Here is a 17721-nt window from a genome sequence, read left to right as displayed (position 1 = left end):
AGGATGGAGGAGAGACAGGCAGCACTGCCTAGTCCCCTTTAGCTGCAGAAGGGGAGGAGGCAGCAAGGGAGCCAGCAGGGCAAAGGACTGACTGGAGGGAAGACAAGGGGAGTGACTCCATATTGTCCGTCTCTGGGCTCCAAACTGGGTCCTGCCAATGGTGAAGCCAGACCTTGCTCCGCCTGTGGGACCCTGCAGGCAGCCTCCATCGGCAGGCCTGTGTCAGGGCCGCACTGGTCCCTCGACAAGCCCTTTTCTCCTCTCGCTGAATGTGGAAGAAGGTGATGCTCCATGTTGGCCCATGCCTCAAGCTGTTTGCAGAGCATCAGGCAAGGTCCTGATGCGGAGGAGCGATCCCCCATGCTTCCAGCGCTGCAATAAAGAATACTGAACTCCATCACCGAATGCTCAATTTGTGAAACAATCCTGGCCCTGCGTCATTTGATGCTTCACAAGCCACCTCCACCAGTGAGCACGTTGCTGAAGCACAGACCTGCTCCCTGCCCTGAGACCCGCTCTGCCCGTTTCGGCAGAGTGTGTGCCAAAGAGATCCCCTTAGAGGAGTGATTCCCAGTGAATCAGTGCTGTGAACGCAGCCAGTTCACACGCTCCGTTGCTCAGCTGCAGGAGCAGCTCAGCCAAGGGGCTGGGCAGTGTGGAGCGATGATGCGGTTATCTCTGCTTTGCTTTGGGGATAACAGACCTGTCTGGCACTAGACGGTCTTTCAACAGATCGTTCAAGCTCTTCCCCTGGGTCCTGCTGCCGTTATTCATCCTCGCAGCCACCCAAGCACTGTGATTGCCCATCGTGCTCTCAGCTCACCCAACCAAAGGCCGTCTGAGCACTGCTTTTCTGGCTGGCATGTTTTAGCAATAAAGATACTGAATGGCTTTTGATCACAACCAGTCTTGTCTCCAAGGTCTGGCTCAGCCCTTCTGCCCCTGCTTGGGGACAAGGAACTCATTCCAGCAAGCTCAGCGCTGTGAGCAGCTCGGCTCCCTCTTACCCTGAAAGGGCTCTCTGGTGACATCTCAGCTCATGTGCTCCAGCTCAGGCTCAGGCCAGTAACAGTATGCAGAGCCATGGACCAGAGACGGGGATTCCCTGGTCCGGAGCCCAAATTGGAAGCTGTTCCATAGTGTGTGTGGGACCAAGGCTCTCCCTGTGAATCTCTCCGAGCTGCAGTCAGAGGCATGACCGGAGTTGTTCTGGCTGGCAAAGGGAGGACAGATGGACAACAAATCAGTGCTTGTTTTACTCTAGACAAAAGAATATTGTTTGTGTCTGTGCAGAGTCAAACTCCCAAGCTATCATGAATTGCTTTAGCTCTATCTCCACAGCAAACTCCGACCTTTGGAGTTTCCCACATTATTTTTTCAGTGTCTGTCTTCCAGATAGCAAGCAACTCTTGCATTTCCTCATGTCTCATTCTGTTGGTGTAGAAATACGATCACACCCTGTCTGTTCATTCCTCTCCCCTCGCTGAGCACAGCAGAGCAGGCAGGGAGTTGCACACATACTTTCCCATGCTGACGGCAGGCAACAAACAGCGGCTCCGGCATTCATTCTGTGCCTGCACCCCCTGCACCTACAGTGATGCCAGGCCAGGTCTCCAAGCCACAGATGGGAACCCCGGCCTGGGGACACCCGTGACTCTGACAGAAGGGTGACGCATGTACTGGCATCAGCCTGGAGACACTTGCGCTCACAGAAGGGCAGGAATCGTGTTTTTCTCCCTGCTCTGGGGTGCGGCCAGTCATGCCAAAGGACCCCGGGTGGATGTGCCAAACCCGTTGTTGGCAACAGGGACTCCACCAGCCCCGTGACTCCTCCGTGGCAGCAATTAGTGCCCTCCCGCTTCCAGGGCTTGTCCTGGCCTCTGTGCAGACCCACCCCACGCACACAGCCCCAATGACACAGGAGGATGGGCACGAGTGATGGTAACAGCCCCCACGGGCTGTGCTTTTCCTGCGCTCTCCCCAGGGGAAGCCCCTCTCCCCAGGCGGGACCCTAGGTCTCAGCTTAGTCCCCTCTGGAGGAGGGCTTTGACGTAGCCCCTCAGGTAGGATCTGGTCCCCTCCCAACGTCCCTTTCTGTAGCTCCTCGAGGGCTGACACTTGTGGTGGCTGTTGCCTCTGAGAAGGCAGCGAGGCTGCTGCCGTGGCCCAGGTGCAGCAGGTCTGGTCACCTTGTGCACGTGGGGGTTCGGTGGGGGAACGCTCCCAGGAGGCCACCACGGCTGCTGGGAAGGGAAGGGGCTGCCCAGCCATGAGAGCCATTGCACAGGGGAGATGCACCGCACTGCCCCAAAGCAGTCCCGGTAACCAGGCTGCGCTGCCGCTTCCCACATGATTGTAATTACTTGGCCACTCGTTAATCTGTACTTGGCAGGTGGTTTTCTGAAGTCGTTAACAAGACTGAAACAGTCGTGCCTACCAGAGGTTCCCCAGCCATAAACCTCTCCCTATCCATCCCCGGCTTCCCTCCAAGGCCCAGAGCCCCCCCAACCTTGCCACCCCCACCCGCGACTCTGCCAACCCCCGCTGCAGCACCGGCCGGGACCACGCTCCCCGCTCGGCCCTCGTGCCGTGCCCCGCAGGTCTCCTGGCTGAAGTCCACAGCTCCACCTTGGAGCACTAATGATTTTTCTGTACATGAGTTCAAAGAGAAAAAACAAAGCCGGCCTGTCAGCTGGGTGTCTGGCATGAGGCGATTACCTGCCTGGGCTTGGCACAGCTCTCGGCTGCACTCTCTCGCCTGGAGCACGGCTGATCCTCCCGATATGCAACAGTAATTACGAGCTGCAGCTTTGGAATCAGCTCTTTTGCCTCTGTTATTATTTTTTTTAATCCAAATAACAGTGCTCAGCCAGTCACTGCAGGGGAAGAGCGAACGCTTGTGATTAAACTCCATCATCCCTGTTTCACCGCACCGTAACGCATCGGTGCAGGTCTGCGCAGCCGGGGCGGGGGGAGCCTGTGCCGGTTTGGGGTCCCGGGTGCTGCTCGGCTTGGCGGCGTAGCCCGGCCGGCCGGGCCGGGACCGAGACCCCCCGCCTCCCCGGTGCTGCGCGGCGGAGAGCCCGGGACCGGCTGAGCATCCCTCGGGCAGAGCCGCCGCCCGGCCCGGCAGCCTCGCCAGCGCAAAGCGGCGGGAGCCTCGGTGGTGTCGGTGCAGCCGGTCCCCGCGCCGAGCCGAGGGGCGGCGGGGTGTGCGGCGGGGAGCGGGGCTGGGACCCGCACCGGGGGCGCGGGCTGGGACCCGCCTCGGCGGCGCCTCCGGGACCCGCCGGGACCGGCCGCTTCCCGGCCGCAGCGCTGCGCACGGGCTCCCCCTGCTGGCGGCGGGCAGGCGCGGCGGGACGGAGCTCGGCGGCGGGCGGTGCGGGGAGGGGAGGGGGCTGCTGGGGTGGGCAGGGGGTGCTGGGGTGTGCTGGGCTGCGCAGAGGGGGTGCTGGGGTGTGCAAGGGGGGTGCTGGTGTGTGCAAGGGGGTGCTGGGGGGTTGCTGGGGTGTTCAGGGCTGCGCAGAGGGGGAGCTGGTGTGTGCAAGGGGGTGCTGGGGGGGTGCTGGGGTGTTCAGGGCTGCGCAGAGGGGGAGCTGGTGTGTGCAAGGGGGTGCTGGGGGGGTGCTGGGGTGTTCAGGGCTGCGCAGAGGGGGAGCTGGGGTGTGCAAGGGGGTGCTGGGGTGTGCAAGGGGGTGCTGGGGGGGTGCTGGGGTGTTCAGGGCTGCGCAGAGGGGGAGCTGGTGTGTGCAAGGGGGGTGCTGGTGTGTGCAAGGGGGTGCTGGGGTGTTCAGGACTGCGCAGAGGGGGAGCTGGTGTGTGCAAGGGGGTGCTGGGGGGGTGCTGGGGTGTTCAGGGCTGCGCAGAGGGGGAGCTGGGGTGTGCAAGGGGGTGCTGGGCTGTGCAGAGGTGTGCTGGGGTGTTCAGGGCTGCGCAGAGGGGGAGCTGGTGTGTGCAAGGGGGTGCTGGTGTGTGCAAGGGGGTGCTGGGGTGTTCAGGGCTGCGCAGAGGGGGAGCTGGTGTGTGCAAGGGGGTGCTGGGGGGGTGCTGGGGTGTTCAGGGCTGCGCAGAGGGGGAGCTGGGGTGTGCAAGGGGGTGCTGGGCTGTGCAGAGGTGTGCTGGGGTGTTCAGGGCTGCGCAGAGGGGCTCCTGGGGTGAGCAGGGGGGTGCTGGGGTGTGCAGGGGTGCTCAGGGCTGCACAGAGGGGGTGCTGGGGTGTGCAAGGGGGTGCTGGGGTGTGCAGGCAGGTTCAGGGGGGTGCAGGGGTGTTCAGGGCTCTGCACAGAGGGGGTGCTGGGGTGCACTAGGATGTGCAGGGAGTGGGTAGGGGTCTGCCAAGGGCTGCAGGGGGTGCTCCAGTGTGGGCAGCTGTTCCCTGCCTGCATCCTGCCAGTGCCACCCCCCGCAAAGGGCTCCTTGCAGCGTGAGGGGGACACGGGGCATGCCGTGTGCGGGGCCCACAGCCAGCACCTCGTAGAGCGGCAGGGCACGGACCGCCACACTGGTGAGGCTTCGTGCATCACATCGGGGACGGACGCACCTCTCGGTCCTGGTCCCGGCCGGACCCCAGGGTCCTGCCCTCACCCTGCAGCCCAGCAGCCCCACAGCCAGGCAGGCAGTGCCGGCTCCCGCTCCTGGTGCAGGCAGAGCCGGGCCCTCAGTTAGAGCCGCCACATCGCTGGGTCTGGCGCTGAGCCGGCGTCTGCGTCCTGCCAGGCAGAGCTGGGCCCTCGCCCTTCTTGGGTGGAGAGGGGAGGAGGCAAGCGTGAGTAAGTGTGTAAGGGTGTGCACACGCGTGTGCGTGCATAGCTGTACATAGTTCTGACTCGTTGCTACAGATGGCACCACTCGCCGCTCACCACGCTGAGGCTGGCAGGGAAGCGTCCCTCTGGCACCCCGGCTGCGGCGTGCAGCCCCTGCCCTGCCGTGAGGACACAGGGTTTCAGTAGCTGCTGCCTCTGCTCTGCTGCAGCCGACGGCGCTCGGCCACACGCCTCTTACCCACCCCGGGTTGCGCAGCACGAGCATGCAGAGACCCGGCTGTGGTGTGCGGGAGCAGTGCAAGGCTCCTTCCCAAGTGATTCCCCTCTGGGGATGCCCTCAGCATGTTCACCCCGAGCCCCTGGCCCCGAGCCGCCGTCCCAGGGGCCTGAGGCAGCCTGGCCTCTGTGCCTTGCTCCAGCTCCAGCTGTAGGGCTGCACAGGCTTCCCCCGAGATGGGCCAGACACTGTCAGCCCCATGCAATGGCCCTCTTTTTTGATAGCCCCACGAGCTGAGGCCCTTTGGCATCTGCTGGCTCACAGCCACCAGAAATATGTCCACTGGCCCAGTGGCAATGTCCCGGGGATGGTGCCTGCAGAGCTGGTGAGGGTGAGGGATGCCTGGGGAGGGGGCCAGGCCAGGCTGCAGCCCAGCCGGTGTCCTGCATGGCCAGACCCATCCCACAGAGCCAAAGAGGCACCTTTCTCCTGTGTCTGCTGAGACCCCGGTGCCAGGACACCACCTGCTCCGGCGTGGAGAAGGCTCTGTCCCCCGGGTGAGGACAGGGTGGGCAGCATGTGGGTGCTCGGTCACCCCGTGGGACATCCAGGCTGGAGGACGCGGGGCCACACACCTGCACGAGCCCACTGGGGTGCAGCCACCCAGCACCCCGACTGCGGGTGCTCCCCTCCGTGCCGCCCAGCCTCGCCGCCCCTGCGGTCCCCGTGAGTCAGAGGGCACATTCCTGGGGCAGGAGGGGACATGTGCGCTGCAGGGACAGGCCGGCTGCGTCATCCTCTCTTGCTCCCACGCCTGGGGCTGGGGCGGGCCAGCTCCAAGCTGAAACTTGTCTATCAGTAATTACAGGGGAGATGAGGACTTCAGAGGATTTACATTCCTTTCGGGCCACACCTGGGAAACAACTTTCACCATCAGCCAGTTCCTGAGAAATAACTTTCCACCTGCGCAGCCCAGCCACAGCCCTTCCCCGGCGAGGCTGGCGGGCTCAGGGGACAGGGGGGCTCCCACCAGCCCTGTCTCGGGTTTGTCCTGGGTGCTGTAGGCACCCCTGTCCCCTCTCCTGCTGCCCGGGTTGCTCCCGCAGGCTCCGGGGAGGGCTGGTGCCTTCGTTCCCTGTGCAGCTCAGTGCCTGACACAGATGGGGTCCGACTGCGCTTCCCCGGGGGGTCAAAGCCTGTGGGTTGTGGTGACTGGAAGCTGGGGGGTTTGCACCGGCGTCCCCAAGAGATTGCAACCTCATGGTTGGCCAGCCAGGCCCTTCGCCTTCGATTTGGCTGGGGACAGCTCCCCAGTGACAGCCTGGGACCTGGGGCTCAGACCCAGGGCTTTTGTGAGGGACGGGGGGACTCGTGGGACTCACTGGGGCAGAGGGGCCGTGTCTGCTCGGGGCACTTCTGCCTGCCCACAGCCAGTGTTCCCCAAATTACAGACAGGGCTGGACCCGCCAAGCCCCTTTGGACACAACCCATCCCTCCCAGCTGCTAAAGCAGTGTGGAAGGACCTGAATCCCTCCTGTCCCACATGAACATGGAGACACGCAGGCAGACAGTTCCCCAAGCCAGCTTTGACACGCAGCCCTTGCCAGAGCCGCCTGCTTTGTCCTCCTCCAGCCACCACCGTGTTTCCCACCCTGTGCCGATGACCCAGCGGTGAGACCGCTGTGGGATCGCTGGGACTGCTGGCCCTCTCTGGTGTGTGCCGCAGCAGCCTGCGCTGAGCACCAGCAAAAGCTCTTGCAGGAATGTGAGCATTACTGCAGCAAGTCTCTGTGCCCAGCACCCGTCCGTGGCTCATTGGCAAGATCAGGGACGCAGTTCACACCAGCCAGGCCAGCGTGGCAGACGGCGCAGAGCCGGCACCGACAGCCAGGCAGCAATCCCTTTGTGTCCTGCAGCACGGGACCTGGGAGTTGGGGCTCCATGCACCATGGTGTGTGGGTCCCATGGCATGGGGCTGCCCCGCGCTCAGACTGCGGTTCCCTGCCTGCATCCCCTCCCCGTGTCCCTCGCTCTGCGTCCAATCCGATGACCAACCCTGCCGGGGTTTGGAGCATCGGCTTTGCAGGGTCCCGAGCCTTTGGGCTGCAGCCTGGCAGGGAGGCGGGGGGGGGGGGGAACGGGGACCATTTTGGCCTCCACCACCTCCCAGGAGCTGCTGGGAACCGGCAGCGTCAGCAGAGCACCAAGTCCAAGGTGTTTTGCAAGCAGGAGGGAGCGGGTGGTTCCCTATTAGGCGGCACGGCGGCGGCATCTCCCCGGGGCGGTGGGGCGGCGGGGCGGCACACCAGGGCGGCGGCGCTGACTCGGGAGATGGGAACGGGCCGGCAGGCCCCCGCCTCGCTAATCGCAGCCCGGCGTTGGGCGTGGGGGGCAAGCCACGGCAGGGTGGCCGTGTCAGCTGAAACAACACCGGGATGACACGCCTGAAATTCACCCCATCACCCGCCAGCCCTGGGTGGGAGGAGTGGGGGGGTCTCCTGGTCGGGGGGGGGGGGGGGGGGCTGTGTGCTGTGTCCGGCTGGACAGCCCCCAGGTTGTGTTTGCTTCCAGTGAGGCCGATGGGCTCAGAAAGACCCCCTGGGCAGGGAGGGCTGCGGGAGGTATTTATTCCTGCTCCTGGTTAAGGAGCAAAGGCAAAGACTGCCGGAGCCTGTCCCGGAGCAGGAGGGCGATGGGGGACCGGGGAGCAGGGCAGCGTCCCCACCTCCGACCTCAGCCCCACGGGGTTTCACCCAAACGCAGCCCCAGCCTGGCGAGAATCTGCTGCCAGGCTGGGGTGCCGCGTCCTCGGGGCCAACACCAGCCCCGGCACCCGGACCCTGGGCTTCCCTGCGCCCCCCAAAACCTGCTCAATGCACCAGCCCTTCCTGCCTTGCGCCAGACCAGCTTGCCATGCCTCTACCTCCCGGTGGCACAGGCGCAGCAAAATCTGCAGCAGGGCTGCTTGCGAAAAGGCAACGGCTCCATCTTGACCTGGTTTTCCCGGGAAGCCCCATGCCACGCGGTGAGCACGGTGGCTGTCGGGAAGGCTGAGCACGTGGCGGCTGAGCAGCGACTTTACGGCAATGCCTGTGCTCGGGGGCTGCAGAAACATCCCCCTGCAGAGAGAGGGGCTTTGGGGGCAGATACAGATGGAGCAGCCAGGAGGGTCCAGCCCTCGTCGCTGCCTGCAGATGCCTCGGTGAGGGGAGCTGGGGGGGATTCGGGGTCCCCAGGGGAAGGCACATCCCTGGTGTCATCTCTGGGGTGCTGCTGCTGGGTGAGGCCCGGCAGGTCTGCAGGCAGATGGGTGCTTGGCTCCCTGACGTCTCGTAACCAAAAGAAGGAGCTGTGGCCGAGCTGTTTTCCAGCTGGACGCCCAAGGCAAGCCCACCAAGGTTTCCCTGTCCCCCTGCCAGGCCAGCACACACTGGCTGCCAAGATAAAGGGCCTGAGCAGCTCGGTGCTGCCTGGTGTCATGGAACTAGCTAAAGACACTGCTCGTGCACCCTCGGGGTACCAGGAGAGCCCCAGGCAGCAGCAGAACATGGCAGCAAACCTGAACTGTGGCTCCAGCCTTTGCAGCCACGATGTCCCAAAGGATCTCAGGCACCCCAGGGCCTGGGATCCCTGAAAGTGTCCCTCTGCCACTGCAGCCTGTGCTCTCTGCAGCTCGGCTGTGCCCACAAAGCTCCCCCTTCCCCAGGGCCAGCCTCTCCCCATCAGGTCTGGGCTTTGGGGGCCACAGCACTGGGACCCCAGAGTGTGGCCAGCCCTGCTGCCGGCTCCCGTCCCAGCTAGGCAGGGCGGGTGCCACGGCCAAATGTTTTGTAAGAGGCGAATCTCTGCAATGTCAGGCGTCCTGCCAGGATGGGGCAGCCAGGGCCGGGCTCTGCCAGCCCTGTGGAAAGGAGGGCTGGCCCGCGGCCAGTGTTTGGCCCTGAGGGAGTTGGTGTGTGTAGGCAGGGATGAGTGTGCCTGGCCGTGGGGCAGGGAAGGGGCAGGGCTGAGGCTGGAAGTGCGTGGGGACGTGCTCACACCCCTCGTGGGTTTTGCCTTGTAAGTGAAATACGAACTGGAGCAAGGCAGATGCTGACCAAGGTGTTTGGCCTGACCCGACCCTTCTCTCTGCTCGAGTCAGCAGAGCAGGGACAGCTGGGCTCTGCCTTGTGCCCACCATTTCTGCTGCTGCTACCCCAAAAATCTCCTGTCCCTTTATCCCCGGGTCAGCGAGAGGTGGATTCAGCACAGTGTCCTCTCCCTGTCACACCAAGGCAGGGTAGGATGCCTGAGCTGTTTGCAAACCGGGCTGGTCGCACGGCAGGGCTGATTCCTCCCTCAGCAGGAGCGGGAGGGTAACCCCCAGCCTGGGCTGAGATGGACGGAGCAGTGCAAAGCAGGCAGCAACGCTCCGGGGAGGGAAGGGGCTGCTCCTCTCGTGGGCCCTGGAGCCCCCCGGACATGTGGGGAGAGCTGCACAGCGAGGGTCTTCCGCTCTGCCCTTGCCGTGCTGTAACAGGGGATTCTGCTTTGATCCCTGTTTTGCAAGGCAGCATGCGGCCACGCATGGGGCACCTGGGAGGAGGGTCTCACCGCTCTTCCCAGTGCATTCAGGGTATCCCCATAGCCGGGCACCCAGCATGGCAGGAAAGGGCCCAGATTGGGCTGTCTTGTGTCCACAGACATCACCGGTGCTGGTGCTGGTGGTGAGCTCCCACACACCAGGAGCCCAGCTCAGCAGGGCCCTGCCTGGCCCACAAGACTTCTGGCCCTTCCCAGGGTCTCTCCATGGCCCAAATTCTCTCCCTGGCATGGAGCAGGGAGCTTCCTCTGGGCTCAGGTGAAGCTGCCTGGCTCAGCCAGAGTGAAGGGGGAAGATGCGAGCAGGGGGGCTGAAAGGCAGGACTGCCGCATTGCCCCTACCCAGCTGAAGGGAGGGAGGCAGGGCCAGAGCCACGTAGGGCAGAAGCAGTGGGAGATGAGATATGTCCCTGGCTGGACCCCCGTGTCCCAGGCTGTTCCTCTGCCTCACTGGCCAGCCCCGCAAAAGTGCAGCAAGGGAGCTGGCGGGAGCTGAGCCCGGCACCTTTGCCCCTTCCCACAGCACCCGGAGCAGCTCTCTGTCCCAGCAGCGTGGCCCAGGCGTGATAAACTGCAGAAAAGCAGGACGTGCCTGGCAAGAGCACGTTTGCCGGCGTGTGCAAACAGGACGTGCCGGGGCGGACACGCAGAGCTGCCGTGCAGGGGCAATCCCTCCCTCTGCCCCGGCACAACCGCGTGCCGAGGCTCTGAGTCAGGCCAGCGCTGGCTGCGCCTGGTGCCGGCAGCGCCGCGCTCCTGTCCTCTATCAGGAGAGACTGAATGGAAAAACCTGTCATGGCTCTCCCTGTCCCAGCTCCTCGAGCTGCCCGAGCTGCCTGGTCTGGGCCCCTCCACCGCGGAAAACCCTTCGGACTTGCTTCCCATCACTAAGCAGGGGGAGAGCAGCCGTGGACGGCCCCAGAGATGTCTCTGGGGACAGTGTGGCCCACGCACAGGGGGTCACTGTGTCTCAGAGCAGCGGCTCTGCTCTCCACCAGACACCCGCAGAGCCACTGGGGACCCCGGGAAGCCCTGGCAGGGTCTGCACTGCCCAGGAACAGCCCAGCCCCGAGCCCGCACCTGCTTCAGTGCAAACCTCCCGCAGCCCCGTGGGCAGAGCAAGACCGGGCAGAGCTGAACAGACTGCTGGCGTGCTGAGAGCTGGGCACGAGAGCAGGCAGGGTGCTGGCCGGGGGAGCTGCTCCCACCCTTCCCAGTCCCTGCGATCGCTGCTCCCATATCAGGTTTGCTCCAGGCTGATGCCAAGTCCCCAGGTGAGGGCTGGGGCTGTCCGGGCCCTGGTGACCCTGACAAGGTGGACGTTTATTTGATGTTTTCCATGTGATGTGGGCACTGAGCGCTGCGTGCACAGGGACCTCAATCTCGGCTGGGGGGAATCCCTGTGGGTGCAGGACAGGCCTCATCCTGGCCCTGTAGGAATTACACGGGAACTGGCTGGGGCTGCAGCAGAGGGTACAGCACCCCTTCTCCGCAGGAAACCCGTGGGATCCCCTAGCCCCCCGGACAACCCTCCCTGGGACAACCCCCCCCCACAGGAGCTGGGCCCAAGCCCAGAGGGACAGAGCAGCTCGGGCTGCAGCCCCCCACCCCACTGGGACTCCCCAGCGCCCAGCCGGCGGGCACGGCGTGGGGCCGGCCATGGGGACGTTCCCAGCTGGGGAGGGGGGAAGCTGCGTTGCCCCCCCATCACTTGTGCACAAGTGCAGGCAAGGAGAGAGGCTGAGCCGGGCTGTGAGCCAGGCTTGTGCCTGCTCGCCAGCCCCAGCAGCTCGGCTGGGCTGGGCTGAGCCCCGGTGCTTAGAGCTCTCCTGGCACCTCGCGGAGAGGAGAGGTTTCACAGCCGGTGCTGGGAAAGGCAAAGGCTGAGCAGTGGGGAGGAAGGCCCCTGTCAGGGGAAGAGGGAGCTGAGCAGTGGGAGGGAAGGTGAAAAAACACCATTAGAAAGCAGTAATTGCAATACACCCAAAGCCAAATTGGTGGCCGGGGGCCACTGGGTTAGACAGGAATCGGGGCATGCCCACAGACGGCCCTTGCTGGGGAGAGGGCTGTGCCAAGACAGTGCGGCATTGAGAGGGATGCATCTGAAATCCTCCTCTGAATGTCTGTGTTACAGCATGGCCAGTGCCTCCATCCCAGAAGCATCCTACAGATGGGTATCACGGAGACCATCCTGCAGGCCACGGCCCCACCTCAGGTGGGCAGGGATCAGATGACTTGCTCAGTAAGTGAACACTTCCAGGGTTTGCAAATTTGGGGACATGAATTGCCAGGAATAGCTGTGTAAGGAAAAGGAATGTGGTACTTGAGCAAATAGTCTGGGATTCCCTGCGCTGCCTCTGGCCCCGTGACAGCTGGGCTCACCCTGGCCATGCCTCAGCTCTTTCTAGGAGCAGGTTAATCACCAGGGCTGACGTCTGTCAGCGCTGCCTTTGCTGATTAATGGGATCAAATACTGTACATCAAAAATCCAGCTCATCCTGAATCCAAGTCTGTGCAGTCACACAGAGGCTGTAGGAAGGATGTTAGAGGAGAAAAGCTGGTTTCTAGGAATGTCCTCGCCCGGAGGGCACTTCTGAGCTGCGGGAGAAGCAGTAAAGCAAAATGCCAGGACGATTCCTATCTTTCCGCTAGGCTTCCCAGGTGTATTGGAGGGGCACCAAGATCCCCCACCTCAGAGCACAGGGCAAAATGGCCTTGCAGGACTCAAAAGCGAGAAACCTGCCATAACCCAAGGCTGGCTGCCCACCCAGGAGTACCCGTGAGCACCTGCAACCACTGTTGCAGGACCCCCCCCCCCCGCACACAGGGTTGAGCTGCATCACCCCAGGGTCGCCGACCCCTCATGTCACACAGACACAGGTGCACGTGGGAGCGTTTCCACCTAAAATCCTCGGGTCTAGCAGGAGTGCCGATGCTGGGCAGCCCCTGCCCTCGCCATCAGCATGTTTCCTCGTTGCAGGGGCCCTCTACGCTCTGTGTGTACCACTCGCTGCTAAGGGACAAGGTGGTTTCCAGAAGCCACCCCCAGCCCAAAGCACGACTGCAGAGCCGTGCCTTTGATTGAGGAATGGTAACGCAGGTGTCACAGGACACAGACTGCTCTGGGCCCTCTCCGCTCCTCCTGCTGACCCTAAAACAAACCTGGCAGCTCACCAGGCATTGCCATGGCCCCACGCACTGGGATTTTCCTGTGCACAGAGCTAGCGTTCAGCCTAGAGAGGACGGAGGGAGATGGTTATTTGCCAGGCACTGGACATAAAAGAAACGGCAGCAACTCGGTGCTACCTGCTGAGATGCTTTTGCAAAAGAGATCAGCATTGCCACCTGGTGGGGAGCCCGGGACAAACGTCTCCCTGGGAGGAGGCAGCTCCTCGGGCAGGCAGGGAGGCAGGAGCAGGTCGGGACAGAGCACCCAAAGATGGACAGAGGTGACAAGGGTGCAGGAGGCTCAGACCCGGTGCCCAGCTGAAGCCACCCCGAGACTGCAGGTGCCTGCTCTGAATCCTGCTCTGAAGGACGAAAAATGGATGTTAACATTTCCCTGATAGCGTTCAGCCCATCACCAGCGATGGGCTTAGCTCTGGCGTCTAACACACACTCGCCTCTTTTGGTATTTTACCAAAGGCTCTGGGGGTCCAGTGGCGAGGATACAAACTGGGATGTATCGTATGGACACTGTGAAACTGCAGCGATGCTGATAAATTGACTCTCTGGGGCGTCCTGGGCATCCTGGCTCAGCCGAGAGACCAGTCTGCCCACCAGCAGACGTAAGACAGGAGGTACCAATGACTCTGTTCAAGTGTTTGGCATTGAATACGATAAACAGTCCCTTTGCTGTAGTAAGGACTTTGAAATGCCTCCAGCAGAAAGATGCAGTGTAAATCTCTAATTGCTTCTCTGCTGTCTGGATACACCACCATGTGGCTGCTAGAGACTGTTCCTTTTCTGGGAGAGAAGGAAAATCTGATCAGAAAAAGAGGAGAGAGAAGAGACATCTGCTTGTTCACGATGGTTGTGGAGCAAATTCACATTTTAATGAAAATTTAAGCCAGTTCTCCAGCTGATCTGTCACATACGGACATACAAAAGTGACAGATGCTTTAGAAACACCAGAGAGACACTGAAATACAGCTACGCAAATTATTCCTTCTACCTAGTGCAAGATAAACAATTTGCCTTTATCTTAAATAAAACCCCCAAGAATGATGCAACATCTAAACCATGTAATGGCTGCCAGGACCCACAGATGGCAGCACAACCAGATGCCAATAATCTGTCAAAAATACATAGTATTTGAGAGATGGCTCCCAAAGCAGGGCAGGAACACCTACACAGTGAGAGCTGAGGCCGCAGGAGATCTAAAAGGAGCTGATAAGCTCCAGGATAAATGATCCACAGCCCAACAGATGCAACGCAATAGACCTATGTCTCCCTGGGGGCAATATTCCCACTCCATCTGCAGCTCTAACTAGCTCCCAGAGGAGAGTTTACACTCCATCTGGTTCTATATGGCTTTTGACCCCATTAATTGTGTAGGAGATTTACTGTTCTTCATATCTGGGGTTTCAGTGTATTTTTAGAACATGTAATACATCTTTGAGCTGAATGTGATGTTCAGCTGCCAGCAGCCCCCGCTCCGCATTGTGCTGAGCCAGTGCTGGGAGACACTCGTCAGTTTGTGAGGGGTTTTTAGCCACGCAGCAGGCACCAGGAAAGCGATAAATTGTCTTTCTTTAGCAGCTCATACTGAACACTGAGACCCAGGCTCCTGGCCCCCAAATTAGGACTCAGAAGCAGGATTAAACGCATCTGTTCTTCAAGTACGTTCGGCCACATCTCCAGCCACAGGGCTTTGAGGCAAGGACCAGACCTGAGATCACCAGTTCCACTGACCAGTGACCAGGGCTCTGAGGCAGTGACCGGCAGCTTTGCCCAGCAGCACAGGCTGTAAGCCAGCAGCTGACGTGGTCCTCGAGGGACCCCCTGCTCCAGGTCACATTTGGGCTCATTGCTCTGCTGAGCCGACCCCTGAAAACACCTTTGTCCCAGCATGTTACAAAAGGCCAGAGACTGCCCCTGTCCAAGTGCCGTGACCAGGGTTACTGGTCATGGTTGGGATGTCCCAACCATGCCAGGCCATCGTGATCCCCCGGCCTTGCAGCACAGCCGGGAACCGGGGAGGCGATGAGCTGATGCCAGCCACGCTGCACCAGCCATTCAGGACAGACAGCAAAGAGGGACTGAGTTTACCCCGCAAGGAGGACTCAAGTTTGTCAAGGTCTGACTGAGTTGAAATGCAGTAAGGGCAAGGGGGCTTGTTTCACACGTTTAAAGAGAAAAAAGCTTCCTTTTCTGGCAGATTCGGGTGACACCTTTAGCATTTCCCTCTGGCATCAAAGAGCCCCCAGGCCCTCTCTCAAGAACATCGTGTTCTCCAGCACCATGGTGTCCTCAGAGCATCTCCCTGCCAAGCAGCCTTTGAAAACGAGTACAGAAGCCCGATTTCTGTCTGCATATGGCTCTCTACTTGCTTCAAGTGTGGCTGTCATCGTGGTGACAGCTGAGTGACAAACATACATCCACAGACAAGCTCTCCAGGCTGAGTCTGAGTCTTCTCAGGCCTGAGCTCGTAGAGAAGCCATCCACGAAGCACCCGTAGCAGTGCAGCTGTGGAGCACAGGGCAGATAAATTGGCCCGTGAGGCCAAACCCAGACTGCGAGGGCCCACGCAAGCTAACTGGGAACGGGACGTGGCAGTAGCAGCCGTGGGCCAGCAGCTCGGGGGATTCCTGTGTGTTTTGATCATCGGGAGATAAACCGCCCGACCGGCAGAACCCCAGACCCTCTCCACACGACACGGGCTGGCAAGTGAATGCCTCGTGTGCCCACGGGAGCCCCGTGGGCCTGGTCGACGCCTCTGTCCGGCCTTCTGATGGCTTTCGGCCCTCGTGCCGGGTGGACGTGAAGGCCGCGGGGATGCGGCTGACTGAACTGCATCTCGCTGCCGCCGGCTCCCGCTCCCACCCCCGTCCGCAGGGTGCTGCAGCCGGTCACCACAGCCCGACGACTGCAGCTCTGCCAACAGGGACGCAGCGGGCCAGGCTGGGAGGCAGCCCGACCACCGCGCTGCACATGGGGTCCCACCCCACCTCGGGGATCCTGCCCCCAAGCACCGTTGCCTCACCCCCGAGGCCTCGTCCCACCCCGGGGATCCCACCCGACACCCGGCCTTGTGTCGCGCACCACAGGGACCGGGCCTCACGCCAGGGCACCGCTCCCCCGGCCCCGCAGCCCGCCGCAGAGCTGGGCCCAGCGGGTCGCCAAGGCGGGGGGGGGGGGGGGGGGGGGGGAGGCAGAGGCCGCGGGCGAGGCCGGCGGGGGGGATCGGGGGGCCGGGGCCGGCGAGGGACCCCCGAGGCCCGGGCACGGCGCGTCCGCAGGCCCCGCCGGGCGCCCGGCGCTCTGCGCATGCGCCGCTCCATACGACACCCCCACCCACCCACCCGGGCCTCAGCCGCGCATGCGCCCGGCGCTTCTCACGCCAGCCGGGGCGCGGCCGCGCTCGGCCGTGCGGCGTGACGCGCCCCCCTACTCCCCCCCCACCCCGCGCGCGCCGGCCAATCGGCGCCCTCGCTTCCCGTGCGTGCTGGCGTCACACGGAGGCGGTATATAAGCGGGCGGCGCGAGTCCCGCCCCCCTGACAGCGTCTCGAGCCGCCGCCGCGAGAGCATCCCCTCCGCCGAGAGCCGCTCGCGCCGCCGACCGCCCCCGCCGCCTCTGCCGCCTCCGCCGCCGCCGCCGACCGCCTCCGCCGAGGGAAGGGAAGCGTATCGTATGTCCGCTATCCAGAACCTCCAACCCTTCGGTGAGGCCCTTTGTGCGGCGGGGGCCGGGGCCGGGCCAGGGCCAGGGGCCGGGGGGGGGGGGGGGGGGGGGAGGGAGCGGCCTGACGGGCCCCGCCCTTGGTCGGCCCCGCCCCCGTGGCGCAGTTGCTATTCCCGGGGCCGGTTGCGTCAGCCGCGGCGCGCGGGGGTGGGGCGGGGCGTGTGGGCGGGCGGGCTTTGTTTGTGACGGGCGGGCGGGCTGGCCAATGGGGGGGGGCGCGGAGGGGCGGGGCGGCGGCGGGCCGGGGTCTGACGGGCGCTCTCCGCAGACCCCTTTGCTGATGCAAGTAAGGGTGATGACCTGCTCCCTGCCGGCACTGAGGACTACATCCATATAAGGATCCAGCAGCGGAACGGCAGGAAGACCCTCACCACAGTCCAGGGCATCGCGGATGATTACGATAAAAAGAAACTGGTGAAGGCCTTCAAAAAGGTGGGTGCTGCGGTGGGGGGGTCCGGGGGCTGGCGGAGGAGCCCACCCAGCTGGGAGGGGAGCGGGGGGGGACACAGCTCCTCATCTGCGAGGGTGGAGGGGCTGGGGGGGGGGGCCGCCGCGGTGTCTGGGAGCAGTGTCGGCGGTTTGCGTCATACTAAGGAGGGTTTTCTCCACGTTGTAGAAATTTGCCTGCAATGGTACTGTAATTGAACACCCTGAATATGGAGAAGTGATTCAGTTGCAAGGCGACCAGCGCAAGAACATATGCCAGTTCCTCGTAGAGGTAGGATGCCTTCGCTCTGCCGCGCGTGCTAGTTAAATATTAAACTAAACGTGAGTCTTTGCGTTAATAAACTGCACGGGCTCCAATTTTCTTACAAGGGTAGGCTGATGGAGGAAGCTCTTTCTGTTCTTCTTGAAATTCTTGCTTGAGGCAAATACCATCCAGCAAGGCTTCGCAGTCGCGGTCTAATCTTCATTCCATACTTCAGGGGGGAGCAGAAATCTGACAGTTCTGCAGCGTAGTCAGCATATGGATGTGCGCAGAGGCCTCTCTGCTTCGGTGTGCTGTAAAGTGCGTTTTCTTTCTTGCAGATTGGACTGGCTAAAGACGACCAGCTGAAAGTCCATGGGTTTTAAGTGCCTGTGGGTCAGTGAAGCTTTATGCAAGAAGATTTCTTTACCATGAAATTCCCATCTGTCCCTTGTCATAAGTTTAAAACCAGCCGGTTTGTGTAATGTAACTCTCTTGGGTCCACTATTCAGTCTGGACTAGTGTAATTCAGTGATGTAATAAACTCACAAGAGCCCATGCTA

At 62.3% G+C, this 17721-nt stretch overlaps 1 protein-coding gene across 1 annotated transcript; it reads left to right on the top strand.

The window, feature by feature from the left end:
- Positions 1-16288: 16288 nt before the first annotated feature.
- Positions 16289-17721, top strand: EIF1 (eukaryotic translation initiation factor 1). Its single transcript, XM_030021720.1, has 4 exons — positions 16289-16450; positions 16739-16902; positions 17087-17188; positions 17500-17721. Exons 1-4 carry the CDS (start codon positions 16420-16422, stop codon positions 17542-17544), a joined length of 342 nt encoding a protein of 113 aa, XP_029877580.1. The 5' UTR covers positions 16289-16419; the 3' UTR covers positions 17545-17721.

This window comes from Aquila chrysaetos, chromosome 8, assembly GCF_900496995.4.
Source record: "Aquila chrysaetos chrysaetos chromosome 8, bAquChr1.4, whole genome shotgun sequence".
NCBI classification, from domain to species: domain Eukaryota; kingdom Metazoa; phylum Chordata; class Aves; order Accipitriformes; family Accipitridae; genus Aquila; species Aquila chrysaetos.
This window is presented reverse-complemented; position numbering and strand designations above follow the sequence as displayed.

Excerpts from the sequence above, each read along its gene's own strand:
- EIF1 (XM_030021720.1), top strand. The coding sequence starts at position 16,420 with ATGTCCGCTATCCAGAACCTCCAACCCTTCG. Across the intron at positions 16,451-16,738 it reads CCAGAACCTCCAACCCTTCG|ACCCCTTTGCTGATGCAAGT; the intron begins GTGAGGCCCTTT and ends CGCTCTCCGCAG. Across the intron at positions 17,189-17,499 it reads TATGCCAGTTCCTCGTAGAG|ATTGGACTGGCTAAAGACGA; the intron begins GTAGGATGCCTT and ends TCTTTCTTGCAG.